General features: G+C 30.2%; 5 protein-coding genes across 5 annotated transcripts; 2 read left to right on the top strand and 3 right to left on the bottom strand.

Annotated features, from left to right (window-relative positions):
* Positions 1 to 2,893: 2,893 nt before the first annotated feature.
* On the top strand, positions 2,894 to 7,351 carry PGO_070510 (hypothetical protein, conserved; the record flags this gene model as incomplete). The annotated part of the gene is made up of 1 exon (XM_028686924.1): positions 2,894 to 7,351. One exon carries the CDS (start codon positions 2,894 to 2,896, stop codon positions 7,349 to 7,351), a length of 4,458 nt encoding a protein of 1,485 aa, XP_028542725.1.
* A 416-nt stretch (positions 7,352 to 7,767) lies between these two features.
* Positions 7,768 to 8,290, bottom strand: PGO_070500 (hypothetical protein; the record flags this gene model as incomplete). Its single annotated transcript, XM_028686923.1, has 2 exons — positions 7,768 to 7,873; positions 8,154 to 8,290. 2 exons carry the CDS (start codon positions 8,288 to 8,290, stop codon positions 7,768 to 7,770), a joined length of 243 nt encoding a protein of 80 aa, XP_028542724.1.
* Positions 8,291 to 9,894: 1,604 nt separating this feature from the next.
* PGO_070490 (tubulin-specific chaperone) lies at positions 9,895 to 10,668 on the bottom strand (the record flags this gene model as incomplete). Its single annotated transcript, XM_028686922.1, has 1 exon — positions 9,895 to 10,668. The coding sequence occupies one exon, from the start codon at positions 10,666 to 10,668 to the stop codon at positions 9,895 to 9,897; it is 774 nt and encodes a 257-aa protein (XP_028542723.1).
* A 761-nt stretch (positions 10,669 to 11,429) lies between these two features.
* PGO_070480 (hypothetical protein) lies at positions 11,430 to 11,759 on the bottom strand (the record flags this gene model as incomplete). Its single annotated transcript, XM_028686921.1, has 1 exon — positions 11,430 to 11,759. One exon carries the CDS (start codon positions 11,757 to 11,759, stop codon positions 11,430 to 11,432), a length of 330 nt encoding a protein of 109 aa, XP_028542722.1.
* Positions 11,760 to 13,131: 1,372 nt separating this feature from the next.
* Positions 13,132 to 14,409, top strand: PGO_070470 (leucine-rich repeat protein; the record flags this gene model as incomplete). Its single annotated transcript, XM_028686920.1, has 1 exon — positions 13,132 to 14,409. One exon carries the CDS (start codon positions 13,132 to 13,134, stop codon positions 14,407 to 14,409), a length of 1,278 nt encoding a protein of 425 aa, XP_028542721.1.
* Between the last annotated feature and the right edge of the window lie 1,109 nt (positions 14,410 to 15,518).

Genomic DNA, 15,518 nt, shown 5'->3' with positions numbered 1-15,518 from the left:
AGAGATAAATACTATTGAATGGCCACTGATAATGGGCGGGGGAAACAAATTTTTAAATTTGCAAAATTACATTCCCTAATATATTCAAACGATATTACTACATATTCCAATATATGTTTTTTTATGTTTGAAATATATGTACATATAAAATAGTTATATGATATATGCATATATATATATATATATATGCAGTTCCAGCCTTCCAATGCGCAAAAGTACGTAATTTGAGGAATTTTATTTTTATACATATTTCAGAGGAGTCATTTTGGCCTATACACGTACCTCGATGTAGCGCTAAAATGGACCTCAAAAATTTTCCCTTTTATGAATATAAAAACAAATTGACAAAGGGGCGTCAATACATGGTCATTGGGACTTAACATGCGCATTTCCATTAAACTCATGCTTGAATATATAAAGACGTATGTTCATAACAATGTATATATATGTATATGTGCATGGTGCAAGTATATTTTATGCGAATTGTGCACATTTATGTGAGATGGTCAAATGATCCTTTTAACTTTTGAACTGAGAAAAGTCGATGAAATTAAAGGCGCAAGTATGATATAATAAAAAATAAAAAAAATAATTGACCCAAAAACATATATCGTAAAAACATTCCTCTAAAAAAATAGTAAAATGTAATGTACATCTGTATAATTACTACTTGAACAATTTTCCTATCATTGGAAAAATTCATTTAAAGAGATGAAAAAGGAAAAAGAAAATTTTCATTCTTTTCTCAGGCTTATTACATAAAAAAAATACACCGTCCTTGGATTCCCTTTTAATCCGTAGTCCTTCCCCATTTTATCATTTTTCCTTACTTTATGAATTTATCCCAGCAGCTTTTTATTTTATGTTTTTTTATTTCACGTTTTGCTAATTGTATTTTGTCTTGGTATATTTTCATATATTTTGTAAATGGTTATATAAACCCTGTATTGACTGATGAATTTAAATGATCTGTTTTTTTTTTTTTTTTTTTTTTTTTTTTTTTTTTTTTTCCCTTTTTTTAAAAATTGTTTTTCTTTTTTTTTTCCCTTTTTTTTTTTTTTTTTATATATTTTATTTTTTTTTTTTTTTTTTTTTTCTTTTTTTTTTTTTTTTTTTTTTTTTTTTTTCCCTAAGCACTTTATGCACACAAAATTGGGTTTTTTTTTTTTTTTAACTGTCATAGAAAAGGGAAAAAAATTATATCTTGTAACATGTTTGTCCATTTTATTTTGTTTTTAAATAATAAGTATATGATAAATAGAGCGAAATATATAATGGGGAAAATTGGAACCATTTTTTTGAACGTTGACTTTATAAATTGTATGCTGTAGGTTATTTGGATCAAGATGGATGTGACATAATGTATCTTATTACAGATATTGAAATACGTTCCTATACATCTTGGAATATGAAATTAATTTAGAGAATTATATATTCATCTAGAAGTCATATAATGTAATAATACATATGTATTATGTATGCATATGTTTAACTACAAGGATTATTACTATTGTTAAGTTATTTCTACGCAGTCCTTTTTTTTTTTTTTTTTTTTTTCCTTTTTTCGGTTGATTTGGATATATATAAAGTTCATACAAATTGGAATTAACCATTACAATTGTTCATATGGATATTATCATTTTTATTTACCTGTTTCGAATGTGTTGACTTTACAATTTTGCAAAGATGTTGATTATAGTTCTTATGTCTCACTTGCTAAGCCCACATAACACAAAGTACATTCACATTGGTAATCCCACCCTCCTCTTCATTCAATTTGTTTTACTACATATAATGTTATTCTCCCATGTTTTTTGAAGTTTGTCTACCTAATTTTGTTCGATTCCATTGGATATCGCATTAGTGTGCAGGCATAAATCCGCACACGGATTCATATGAGATTTTATATTTGTCACAAGAAAGGTTACATGCAAGTGAATGCCTAGCTTGTGTATATATATTTTTCCACTTTATGTTTTTTAATCTTTAAAAGGAAAATTATACCAACGCATGCTTCAAAAAAAAAGATAGGATCAATGAGTCATTGTATGCACCTCCACATAGAGCTCACAAAGGGAGACGAGGTGGATTATAGAGATGTGCATACGCATATGTAACTCATACGTTGGCAGATTAATAGTTAACTCTCCTCATCGGTGGAAAGAATAACCGACGTTGTGCATATAAGAATTGATTATCATTAAAGTGTCCTGCATGGGAAAAGATATAATATATATTTTTTTTTTTTTTTTTTTTTGAAATATAGTCCGCACATTCGAAGAGGGTAAAAAAAAAAAAAAAAATGCATTTCATGCAAAAGGGTCAAATAATAAAATGATGTAAAGTGCTGCAAAATGACATTGGCAAATCCCGTTATATGTTCATGTGAACATAAGAAAGTGTGTTTTAAAAATAGCAATTTTTTGAAAAACGTAGCTCACACCGTCTCTTCGAAAAAAAAGAGAAAAAAAAAAACTACATATAGTGTTGTTACATGTGTTTATCAACACTTTTTATTTTTGCTCCTTTTTGGTCCCATTTCATAGATTCAATTTCGAAAGAACATTCTCCAAATAATAATCTACATTAGTATGTATACTTATGTACATACATTTTTTTTTTTTTTTTTTTAATGAAGGTGTTCCTAAATAATACTCTACCACCACCACCCTTGGGAAAATGTTGATGTGGCTTGAATAATAAATGGGTCGTATATCGAAACGCATTGGTTATACTGCACACACCAATTAAACAGAAATGTATACAAAAAAAAAAAAATAAATAAATAAAATAATGAATAAGTGGAGTAAACAGAACAATAGCATGTACACCCGAATAACGTCCTATCAAAGAAACGTCCGAATAAGGAAAATTAAGACTTTTGATAAACTCAATGAAGGAAAGTTACTTAGGAGATGTTTTAAAATGTGTCCAACATGGAGGCGATGTGGAAAATGAGCTAAAGAATTTCTTCACAACACATATTCCGTTGAGTGTCGAAATTGTGAAATTAAAAATGGGAAAGGACAATGAAGAAGTGTTTGTGAAACTGAAGAAAAATATGAACAAGCTAATTAACGAATGTTTTTTTGTCATATATAATATTATCAATAGCATACTGAGAGATAGCATGAGAATTGAAAATGTTAGAGAAGAAGAAAGGTACAACTTAATTTACGTATGGTTCGATCCAATTTGTGAAATGATATCGAAGAGAAAAGAAACAACAACCTGTTTTGAAACTCCAACGAATGGAGATACCGAGGAAGAGAAAGAGAAAGAGGAACAATGTGTTGTTGCCTCGTACAACTCTTTAGATTTTCTTTTAGATGAAGAAGAAGGAGAAGGTATTATAACGACTCAGATGAAACGTTTACACCCTTCAGGTGGAGTTTATCTGAGTGAGTGGATAATATCTGGAATTAATAAAGCATTCAATATGCTGAATGGGGAAAATGACAGCATTAGTAATAGTAGAAGCAATACCTTTGTAGCCCTAGAGAATTGGGCGTTCATTCTCGATTTGATGAAGTTTATATATGCTGATGCGAACATCCTATCCAAGTATATATGTGGGGGAGTGTTAAACCGAGCAGATGGTGACGCACACCCCAGTCTGACATATTCGAAAAATAATAATAAATATATAAAGGAAATTACGAAAAGGGAAAATAATATTGATACAGAATTGGAAAAATACCATGAAGATATTTACAATATCTTTAAGGCTTATTTTGCTTTTCCTTTTATTCTATTTAAGTGTATAGTAAATGTAGGGATGAAAAAAGGAGATGATGAAAAGAGGAAATTGTATATATATAATCACATTATTCCGAAGGAATTGAATGATGAAGGATTTCACAAGCATATTGTGAAAACTTGTGTATCTCATTGGCTTCACGCAAACGAGTATGGAGTGAACTATGAAAGAATGGCCCTATTGACAAAGAGGATAATAGGTTGCCATTTGGTAAATCCATTTTGCCACACATTGTTGAGCGTTCTGCTGAGGGTAAGTGAAGTCGAAGAGACCCATGACATACCAAAAAAATATGACAAAAAATATGAAAAAAAGAATACACACATATTAATCCGTCTTAATTACATTTTGGAGAACCTTTTTTATTACATACACCTGCATTGTCATGGGGAACATGCAGGAGAAAGGCTGCTAACAAGTATTATAAGAAGCATGTGCCCATTTGTGAAAATTGTTCAAAATGAAAATAAACTGTCTTTATGTTTATTTAACAGAAACGTAGAGGATATTTTAAGCGTAATTATTAATATTACATTTTTGTATAAGTGGAACTTTTTCATTTTGGAAAATTTTTTTAATGTATTTTCACGGAATTGCTTACCTATATGTTTTGCCCTCACCATCATTGGACTTGTGGATAATTTTGTCGCGTCTAATTTTGTTCCGTCTAATTTTGTCGCGTCTAATTTTGTCGCGTCTAATTTTGTTCCGTCTAATTTTGTCTCGTCTAATTTTGTCGCGTCTAATTTTGTCGCGTCTAATTTTGTCGCTCCCAATTTTAGCCCTTTTAAGGCACTGTTCACTAATTTCATGGTGAAGAAAAAAATAATTCATTCAAATCAGATGATAAGTGAAAGAAGAAGCTATAGAAGAATTGTTAATGAATCAGGGGGTAGAGAAAAAAATGGTTCTCCTAACAACCCCACTGCGTGGGATACATCTGATGAATACAGCAAGGTAGGAATAATGGCATTCGATTTTTTGGAAGAAATGTTTTTCTTCGTCTTGGGACAATTCTATTCCTATTCTGAAGAAAAAGGTGCGTACACATTTATCCCCATCATTTTAAGTAAATTGCTTTACACATTTAGTTTGAGAATGAAATATATAAATGAAAAAATTATAAAAAATTTGCACAAATCTGATGTGCTCTCAGAAGTCGAATTACATATATACAAAATGAATTCCATTCATAGAATGAAAATTTTCGAAAACGTTACTATGTTGGTACACGAGTTTTTTAAGCGCAAGGATGAACTGTCATTAGTTTCAGGACAAATATTGGCTGATCATTTTATGATTTATGTTGATAGGCAAATGTTTAGGGGTGAACAAAAGGAGGTGCAAACCATTATAGAAAGAAATGAAGAGACTAATGATGAGACACATCTTTTCCCCAATTTGCAACAACCAGCAGAATATTTCCCTGAAGAAATAAGATGCTTTAAAGTTATTAAACAATCAGAGTTTATGTACTTGAACGATTTTCTTCCGATGAATGATACAAAATGGGGTTCCAAGTCAAGGAAAGTTATGCATACTAACTCGATGATTGTTATGGGTACTGTTGCTCAATCGAATGGTTTTCTTGGAATGGGTGATCTAGAGAAAGTAGAGGAAAATTGTACGAAATGTGACGAACGACCCCACAGTGGGAAGGGCCAAATGGGGGGCCAAGCGAGTGAAAAAATGGGGGACAAGTCGAGTGAAAAAATGGGGGACGAGTCGAGTGAAAAAATGGGGGGCCAAGCGAGTGAAAAAATGGGGGACAAGTCGAGTGAAAAAATGGGGGACGAGTCGAGTGAAAAAATGGGGGGCCAAGCGAGTGAAAAAATGGGGGACGAAACGAGTGAAAAAATGGGGGACGAAACGAGTGAAAAAATGGGGGACGAAACGAGTGAAAAAATAGTAAAGAACCGTCTGATGAGCATCCTTCAGAAATGGCCTATAGAAGAAGACAAAAAAAAAAAGGAAAACGATATGCTGATGGAAAATGCTGATTTGGTAATAGACAACGATCTGTACAATTTAGATGAGAAGGAATTCCTAGTTGAGCTAGATTTGGAAAATGAATTTTATCTGAACGTGGTTCGTAATAAGAACATGTATACAGACCCAGCAGAAGATTTATTTGAATGTTTGAATAGAATGAAAAGTAAAGCAAATTATATAGAAAGAAATATAGGAGAAATGAATTTTGATCCTTTGATATTGAACGAAAGGAAAGAAACATATGATGAGGAAAATTTTCGGATCTGTCAAGCAGTGGTGACATTACCTAAATTAATTAAAAAGGATGATGTATTAACATATATATGTGTTGAATTATATGAAACACTACTTTCTTTAAAGAATTACTCTTGTATATTAAGTAAAGAAGATGATTTATTTGCAACGATTAAACTTTTCGATATGATTCTCTTGACTATAAATTCTCCAGTTGAGATAACAAAATTTGTTTTTAAAAATATCTACTTGAATATGCATTCAAATATTCAAAAGATGTTAATGTTGTTGTGTCTTCAGTTCTCTGTGTTGTTTCTTTCAAATCATATTACCCTGCGCGAAATTTTTCAGTATGTGAAGAATCTCACAGAACAGATGAATTTGAGCTGTCGAATGATGAAAAGGGGAAAGTCTTCTGGAAATTTCTCCAACTGTTCGAAATTGCACCATAAAGTGGAACGAAATGAAGATCATATAACGTACAACAAAAATAATTTAAGTGAGATTTCAGAAAATTTTTACAGCCTTTTTGAAAATCTTCCAAAGAGAAAAAGTAGCCCGTTTAATGATCATATTGCTGACGGAAGGATACCATTGAACATATGTGATAATTCAAAAAACAAAAGAGAATCAAATGACACACATTTGGAGAATGGGCCAACGTGCTATTCTATGCATAACTATAATGATCGGGTGAAAGGGGAAGGGTCAAATGTATGCTGTCCTAGTACAAAAATGAATTCGTACAATCTTATGTTGAACAAGTTCGAGAAAAAGAATGAAAGAAATGACATTTGTGATTTCAGAGAGAAATGTAGAAATACAATGTCTGTTAGAAATAACAAGTTTTCCAAGAGTATCCTGAAGCACAATGAAAAGAAAGCTAAGTTGATGTCAAATTTGTGTATTTTGTTTTTCAATAAAGCTTACATCAAATTGCTAAGTTTGAACATAAAAAAAGAAGTGAGAAATATGGATTATGATGAATACAAGTTGAGAAAATATTATTCAAATGATCCATCCTTAGTATTACTTTTAATTTCAACATATATCATATTTTTTAAGTGTTCATGCAATTCGATTTTATGCATAAACGACATTTTGACAGATGGGTTTACCTTAACAAATATTTTTATTCGAAATAAAAATTTTCTCGTTCGAAGAGTAAGTTTTAAATTGTTGTTTCATATGATTAATCATATTTTAAAAAAAAAAATGTTTCATATATTGGAATATGAAAATTACATGAACGTCATTTCTTACACATTGGAAAATATGCTAATGGAACAAGACGTGTTATCCTTGAATTTCATGAAGTACATCTTGGAAGTTCATGAATCCATAAAGGGAGAACAATTCAGATGAAGGTGTCTCATTTCAATTGTGAGGAAGAAAAGAATTGAGCGTTACTTATTAAGCAACTGTGGATGTGTGGAGATGCTTTGTTTTTGTGCGCAAAAAAATTAGAAACAAGATTTCCTAATATTGGTTGAATCTAGCTTTACTCCTCTTAATCCAGTTCAGTACATTTTTAATTTTTTTTCCACTCTGGAGCATAATTTAGGAATAAAAAATTTTGTTTCCTTTTTTTTTTTTAATAACATGTGATTAATTCTTTAGGTAAAATTGCCAAAAAGGGATCCTTAACAAATAAAGAACATTTCAATTCCGTGATAAACTTCGTTTTTTTTTTTATTTTATTTTAATTTTTTTTTTTTTTTGTAAGAGCTCTATTATGTACATAAAATATATAAACTTTTGGGCTCTCTGGACTTGGATGATTATTTAATTTGAATGTTTCTCTTTTTAAGTATAAACGAACAGAGTAGTTCCAATTCATCAAGGTTCATAATTTTTAGATAGGAGTCATCGAATTCTTTTAAAAATCTACAAAGGTAGAAATATGAACAGGTCAAGCGTTTTTTTTTTTTTTTTTTTTTTTTTTTCATCACAAGAATGTATAAGTACGGGTTGGGGCACGTAAAAAAAGGTGTCACTCTAATCTGGTTTACTTGTGAATATTACATGCACATTTATTTTTGTACTATGAAAATGCAATTCCCATATGCAGTCTCATGATACAAACATGGGTATGTTAAAAACAAATAAAGAAAACTATAAGAACATACAGTTCCCATTTCATAGAAATTCATGGTAAGACACAAACCTTTCGGCAATTATCTTGTTAGAAATATTTTCCATTATGAATGTCCTTAACATATCTGAAAATTTCTTGTTGTTGTTTTTATATTCATACATATCTTGAATAAGTGCATTTTTATTTTGTTCATTATCGTCACTCATTTTGTTCTGTTCTGTTTTGTTTTATTCTGTTTTTTTTTCTGTATTTTTTAAAAGTGGGGAAGGAAATGTGGGAGATTAGTAGTTCCAATTAATAGCTGTGCCACCCCATTAAACATAAAAAAATTGTATACATGTATGTATGTGTGTATGTATGTGTGTATGTGTGTATGTATGTATGTGTGTATATATGTAAGCATGTATATAAGCAATGTTTGAAGCGTGTTGGTATACATATATATATATATGTGTACAAGTATACAAGCGACAGATTTATGAAGCCCCGATGAAAGAACGGCAGAAGCTTTATTTCTTATAAGAATAGGGGAGGAGGCAACTGAATCTGAAGGTTTCACTTCAAAGAATACCCCAGAGAATGGGAGTGGGGTGGGGGGAATGAACTGATTAATCAGTATTACACGCTTGTGGAAATTAATAAAATTAAAAAAAATTTTATAACTTGAAATTTATTCATAAATTTTAATGTATCACTCGCTGTGACAAGTTTAACAATGCAGATTTTGTTTTTTTATTTTTCTACGTTTTTATGTTTTTATGTTTTTATTTTATTTTTTTAATACTTAAAAAGAGGTAAAACAAAATTACGTACCCTTTATGTCACTTTTATATGTTTAGAAAAAAAAGAAATAAAAAAGTATGTATGCTTATGCATTCACATACGTATCAAAGAGAATTTGCCAAATTTTATCCTTATTGTTACGAAGCACTTTCTGGCACCCTCTTTATTCTCCTCCCATAATCGTATTTATTGTTGGGTAGATTTTTATGCAGCGCGTAATAAAAAAAAAAAAAAAAAAAAAAATGGCTGAAAAGAGCAGGGGTATAATAATATTATAATTAAAAAGATATAAGGAGAAAAACCTCGATGCATTGCGAAATAATTTTCATTTGACATTTTTTCCCTTTCGTTTGTCCATTTGTAGATTTATTTTATTTGATTTATATATTTATCTATGTACTTATTTACTTATTGCATGAATTTTTTTTTTTTTTCCTGTTTTGCGTGATGGGAGACAAAAGAAAATAGTGAGTATGCAGGTTTGATCAGGAGTAAGGTCAAAATGGAAAAAAAAATGGCGCTTTAACAGGAACAAAAAATAGATGTCATAACAAAAAAAAAAGGGGAATATATACACATATATACATATATATATATATATATATATATATATATATAAGAATATCTGTACGGGTCAGAATTGTGCACACTTATAAAAAAGCAAAACGTAATGGGTAACCAGAATATGTATACAATTATACTTAACGAAGTAATATAATTCATATCAGTGGCAAACCTTTGGATGTTGCATAATATGAAATATTTCTATCTGACGAGTTATAATATCTCATAGGTTGTCACACATTCAGTGTCGCTACACTATACCGTTACCTAATTTCATGACTAAAACATATATGGACTTATTATAACAGACTAGATACCATATTTATAGAAATAGATACATGTCACGTGACAGATGGGGATTACAGCCAAGATAGACAACAAAAAAAAAAAAAAAAAAAAAAAAAAAAAAAAAAAAAAAAAAAAAAAAAAGGAACAAAATTCCTTTCGCACTATCTCTTAGTGTTTAAAATTCCTCGAAATTCATAATGTCGAAAGAAGGAAAGTCCCCTACTTCAATTGAATTTATGTTCCCAATGTAGCCATATTTGTCTCCCTTGCATTCAAATAAATACTTCTTTTGATATGTCCCGTCGGAGTTACCTAAAGGTTCATCTAGGTCTACACCAACAGAAATTTCATTCCCTTTTTTTAATTTTCCTATAAATTTTAAAACACCTCTACGATCCCCTATTTTAATTCTGCACCTGTTTCCAATTTTGTATATTTCTTGATCATACATATTGTTGCTTGTATTTTCATTTAACGCATTTACATTTTGGTAATTTTCCCCCACTGGTGCATTTTTTTCCCTATTTACTCCCTCTTTTGACCTAATTTTTTTTATGAAATTTCTAAATGTATCCTGTCGCTTGTCATAATCTTCCTCCTTCATTTCATATTTCAAGTGTTTCAATTTCTCCAACTGCTCCGTATCATCTATATGATAAATTATATCACTTGGGACAGGATTATTTTTTTCTTGTATATAGATTGTATAGTTGTCTTTAACTTGATAATCATTTAGACAAAATTGATCATTACTTAAGAATACTTGACTGTTTTCGATATTTAATTCGTCATATGCATACAAGTTCATGTTGTCCCATGCTGTTCCTGTGTGCGTGTATATTTTCTTTTTTATATTCTCTATCGCTTCATATTTGTTTAGTTTTATTTCTCTCCATTTTTTGTTTTTGTACAAATTGTGCACCAAGTCGACCTTTATGAAGTCATTCATTTTTTGTGGAAGCGATAGGACCAAATGTGGGGGAAAATGTTGGAAATTGTGTAGGAAAAATGCTGGAGATTGTGCAGGAAAAATGCTGGAGATTGTGCAGGAAAAATGCTGGAGATTGTGCAGGAAAAATGCTGGAGATTGTGCAGGAAAAATGCAGGAGATTATGTAGGAAAAATGCTGGAGATTGTGTAGGAAAAATGCTAGAGATTGTGTAGGAAAAAGGTAAAATATATGGGAGAAAATTTTACATTCTCAGGTGCAGCAAAATATGTTATATGTGCTTTGCTATATAGTTAATGCAATTATGTAAGTAGATTTAAAATCAAATTAATGCTGCTGTTTGTGGGTACTAAAATCTGACCATGTCATTAATTGTGCATTTTATGTTAATCTCACGAGAACCTATTTTACACGTAATGGAGTTAAGAATGGAAAAGTTTTTTCTGTCCATAATTAAATTGTTGTTTGTGTGCGTGCGTGTGATAAAAGGAATTGCATTATGTTCCCACTTTTTTTTTTTTTTTTTTTTTTTTTTTTTTCTCTTTTGCATAGTTCTTTTGGTTCTTATTTGAGAATTTTGAAATATTTTGGAAAACTGCTTGGTGCCCTTTTGGGAAATATGTGGATATTTATGGAGAATTTCTTTGGGTCTTTTTGGTAATTCTGAGTGAGCAATTAAAATATTTGCAGCAGGTGCAAAAAACAACTTTGGACGCAGAATCTTAAATTTAAATGAGTTTTCTCACGTTATGAGAAAAAAGTTATAAAAACGAATTTAACTTTCTTATAATCCTTTGACTTAGGAACTTTTTAAAGGACAAAGGACAAAATGTATCGAAAATTTGTTCAATATTATCAAAGGCTTGGCATAATGAACTTCCTTGTTCCAGAATTGGGTTTAATACCTCAAAATGATTGTCATGAAATTTAATAACAAGTTTTAACGTTTTCATTTGGACATCATTTTTGGACTTTTCATTTTCATCATTTATATTTATGTCTATGCAAAAAGTGTTTTCATTTATGTAGGAGAATTTATCGTAAAATTCTTTATATTCGTTTTCAATAAATTTCACTTCGTCGTTATTCATTCTTTTGTTTCCTATGTGTGCTCACGTTTATATTGATGTTTTTTTTTTTTTTTTTTTTTTTTTTTTTTTTAAATACAGGCTCTTAATTGGGAGAGGGGAAATATTCCATAAAATGACATTTCATGTGGGAGTTAACTGCTTGAATACGCATAAACTGTAGTAATAATTATGTAATAATTTCCTAATAGGGAACCACTTGTACAGCTACTGTTGGATTCAGTTCTTTACTTTTTCTCTTATGTATTAAAAATTAATAGATTAGGTCCTTTCTCATGTTTCTGTACTTAGTAGCAATCACTTATACAACTATCACACGTGCTGGGGTGAGTAAAAAATCAAAAAAAAGTGATAAAACAAATGGAGAGGCAAAAGATAAAGTATCAGTGTGGAAGAAAACAACAAAAATGAAAAAAAAAAAAGAAAAAAGAAAAAGAAGGCTTTTTCATGCCACTGTAAAATTAAATGTTAGCCTGATTTGATTCCCACCACCACGTTAGTATACTATTTATCATGTAAAAAAAAGATGTGTACATATATTACCTAGTATCCTACACATGCATACGAAATAACGACCTTATAATTTATAGTTTGTATTTTTTCCTTTTTAAGGATGTACAGGTAATGTAGAAAAAGCGTGGTGCAAATGTTTTGAGATTCTTTCTTATAACTTTTTTTTTTCCTACCAAAAAGATCTGCATGAATTTCAATCTTTGTTTCGTTGTACCGAAAAGAATCGAATATACCACGTGCCGATCACGGCACACCTATTTTGGTTTCCATAAGGCTAAACGAAAACTAGAACTTTGTATTACATTTATTAATTTCTTTACTTTCTTACTTTCTTATTTTGTTATTTTCTTATTTCCATATTTTCGTATTTCCATATTTTCGTATTTCCATATTTTCGTATTTTCTTATTTTCTCTTTTTACTCAATGATGCTGTCATGATAAGGGGGATGAGTCTCATATTGTGAATCGGTGCACCTTTAGTTTTGAATAAGTATACATATATACGCTTGAAAATATAACCAAAAGTATTATACATACAAAAAACATAGGCCAATTTGTACCTGTTTTTGAGCAACCATATCCTAATCTTCCATTTCCCCATTGCACAAATAAGAGTACTGTATTATATAGGTTTAAACTTTTGTACATCATATATAAATTTCGAATATTATGATTTTCACTCCATTCAGTGAATAATCCGTTATTCTCCCTAACCTCTGTACAAAGACATTTCATCCATATTTATGTAACGAACAGGCTAAGTCTATTCGGGCGTACTAAGGTGAATAATTTTTCTGTTGCACTTAAATTGCTACTTTAGGAACATGTGCAAAGAGTGAAGGTAAATTTTCATACTGTGCGATGGGGGAAAAAAATGGAGGCAGAGAGATTCTGAGTGCAGATATGACTAGCGCTATGGTGGACGAAATGGAGGGATGTGTACCTGCTTCTTTGAGTAGTAGGATTCTCACTGATGAACTTCACGGGAAAAGTAGGTTGGAAAAGAAACCTGGAAGTTCCTTCATATATATAGAACGAACAGTTAAAGAGTGTGATCCCTATGTCCATGTCATATTAAATTTTAAAAAACTAAAGTTAAATAGCGAGGAGAGTTTTTCCCAAATGGTACGTGAGAATTGTGAAAGAATATTGGATGACCTAGAAAATGCAGAAATTGGAATAAGATCAATTAGTACCAATATATGGAAGGCACTATCTTGCCAAAGGAATAAAAATAATAAAGGAATAAAAGAAAAAAAAAAAGAAAATGAAGAATCAGGAAAATTATATAACATATACGAGAAGAAAAGTATTATTGTGTGGGAATTAGATCTGTCATATAATTTTTTTACAAATCTCTCCATTGATAACATTCTGTTTGTTCTTATTCAAAATAAAATAATTAACGAAATGAGTATTTTCAATTTAAATAATTTAACAACAATAAATTTGCAAAAAAACATGTTGACAACTTTCCCTCATTGTAGCAAATACAAATTGATGAATTTGCTTCATTTTTGTTTGTCACACAATGAAATTTGTAAATTGGGGAACGTGGATATTTCACAAGAATGCGAGAAATATGAGACAGAATCATGCGAGGAAAATTTTGTTGAAATGGAGACAATTCCAATATACAAAATTAAAACGGAGACAGCTACACTTGTTGGTGATGAGATGAATTCCGATGGTCGTTACGTCTACGTAGAAGGGATATTGAATGAATCAGCACCGAATTTAACTCATCTTTATCTGCAAAATAACAAAATTATGTCACTCCAATTTCTTAAGTACCTACTCAATGGGCATAAAAACATTTCTCACATAAATTTAAGTTTCAACATGATAAAATCATTTAATTATTTCCCTTTTTTGAAAAATTTAAAAAATTTCGATTTATCATTTAATACACAATTGACAATCTGTTATAGTGGTGACGAGGTTGAGCGCAAAAGGATAGAAGAACTTATAAAGGAGCATAAATACAATATACCCATGAGTAATAATTTTTTTAATATACCTATACGTGACAGTAAAGATTTGAAATATTGCAACACTTTTCTTAAATTAAAATTGTTTTCCCCCAATTTACAAAATGTTAATTTGAAACATACACCATTATTATACAGTTTAAAATGAAACAAAGTGTGTAAAAAAAAAAAAAAATAGCGAAATAGTTGTATTGTCCGTTCGTGTAATATATTCGCGTTGGTGTTCCTCTTGGAGATACATATGTGCATATATGTAAATATATATATGGAAATGTGCATACATATGTGTTGATTCTTATTCCCACATACGTGGGGTTCACAGAATGGACATTGTTTAAGGATTTTTGTATATCTCCTTTTGTTAAAGCTAGCTGCTAAGAAAGGTGAGAAATATGAAAAAGATAAGAAAAAAAAAAAAAAAAAACAGTTATGAAGGAGTGAACAAAATGCAAAAAAATATAGTGCATTCTCATTATGTCATTATAACTGTTTTGTACGTGTACTACACGTGGAAGAAAAACCTCAAAAAAAATATATATGTATTTATTTAATGAGTGTAGTGTTAATACCATGTGTGTAAAAATATATGTGATGCACACAGATGCCTATATATAGTTGTCTCACGAGAAATAGAACCATATTTGATAAATTCTTTGTATATATAAAAGTCCATTACCTTATATAAAACCCGTGTCATAATCGATTCACTACTATTTGATGTGAGAAGTTATTTTTGCTTAGGATTGCACAAAAGGGGGAAAGGGGGGGGGATGCATTAAAAATAGTGCATATATATTTTATGACAGGACTATATACATGTTGTATCACTACTAGTGGTGTTGTGTCCTAATGGCATGAAATAGAACTCAACGGATGTACTATAGTTACTACTACAAAAAATGCACATATTAACACAATTCCTTTTTTCCTATCTTCCCCACATGCAGCTAATACATATATTATAAAAACAATAATAAAATTTGAAGAATAGTTTATCCATTGCTTTTTTATTCGTAAAAGTGGTTCTTTTAAAGACATTCACATTTTTTATACGTAGGGTTCTCATACTGATGATTTTGAAACTGTTATAGAGATAAGCAAAAAAATAAAATATACCACGGGGTACAAAGTTTAATCACCCTTGTTAAATGAATAAAAAAATGTACATGTTCGCGGTATGCTATATTAATATATATGTGTTACACGTATATGTTTTGTATATGTGTATGTTGTTATACCTAGTGAAGCACTATTAAT

This window comes from Plasmodium gonderi (assembly GCF_002157705.1).
Source record: "Plasmodium gonderi DNA, contig: Chr07, whole genome shotgun sequence".
Taxonomy (NCBI): Eukaryota; Apicomplexa; class Aconoidasida; order Haemosporida; family Plasmodiidae; genus Plasmodium; species Plasmodium gonderi.
The sequence above is the reverse complement of the archived record's forward strand: the minus strand, read 5'-3'. Positions and strand labels throughout refer to the sequence as shown.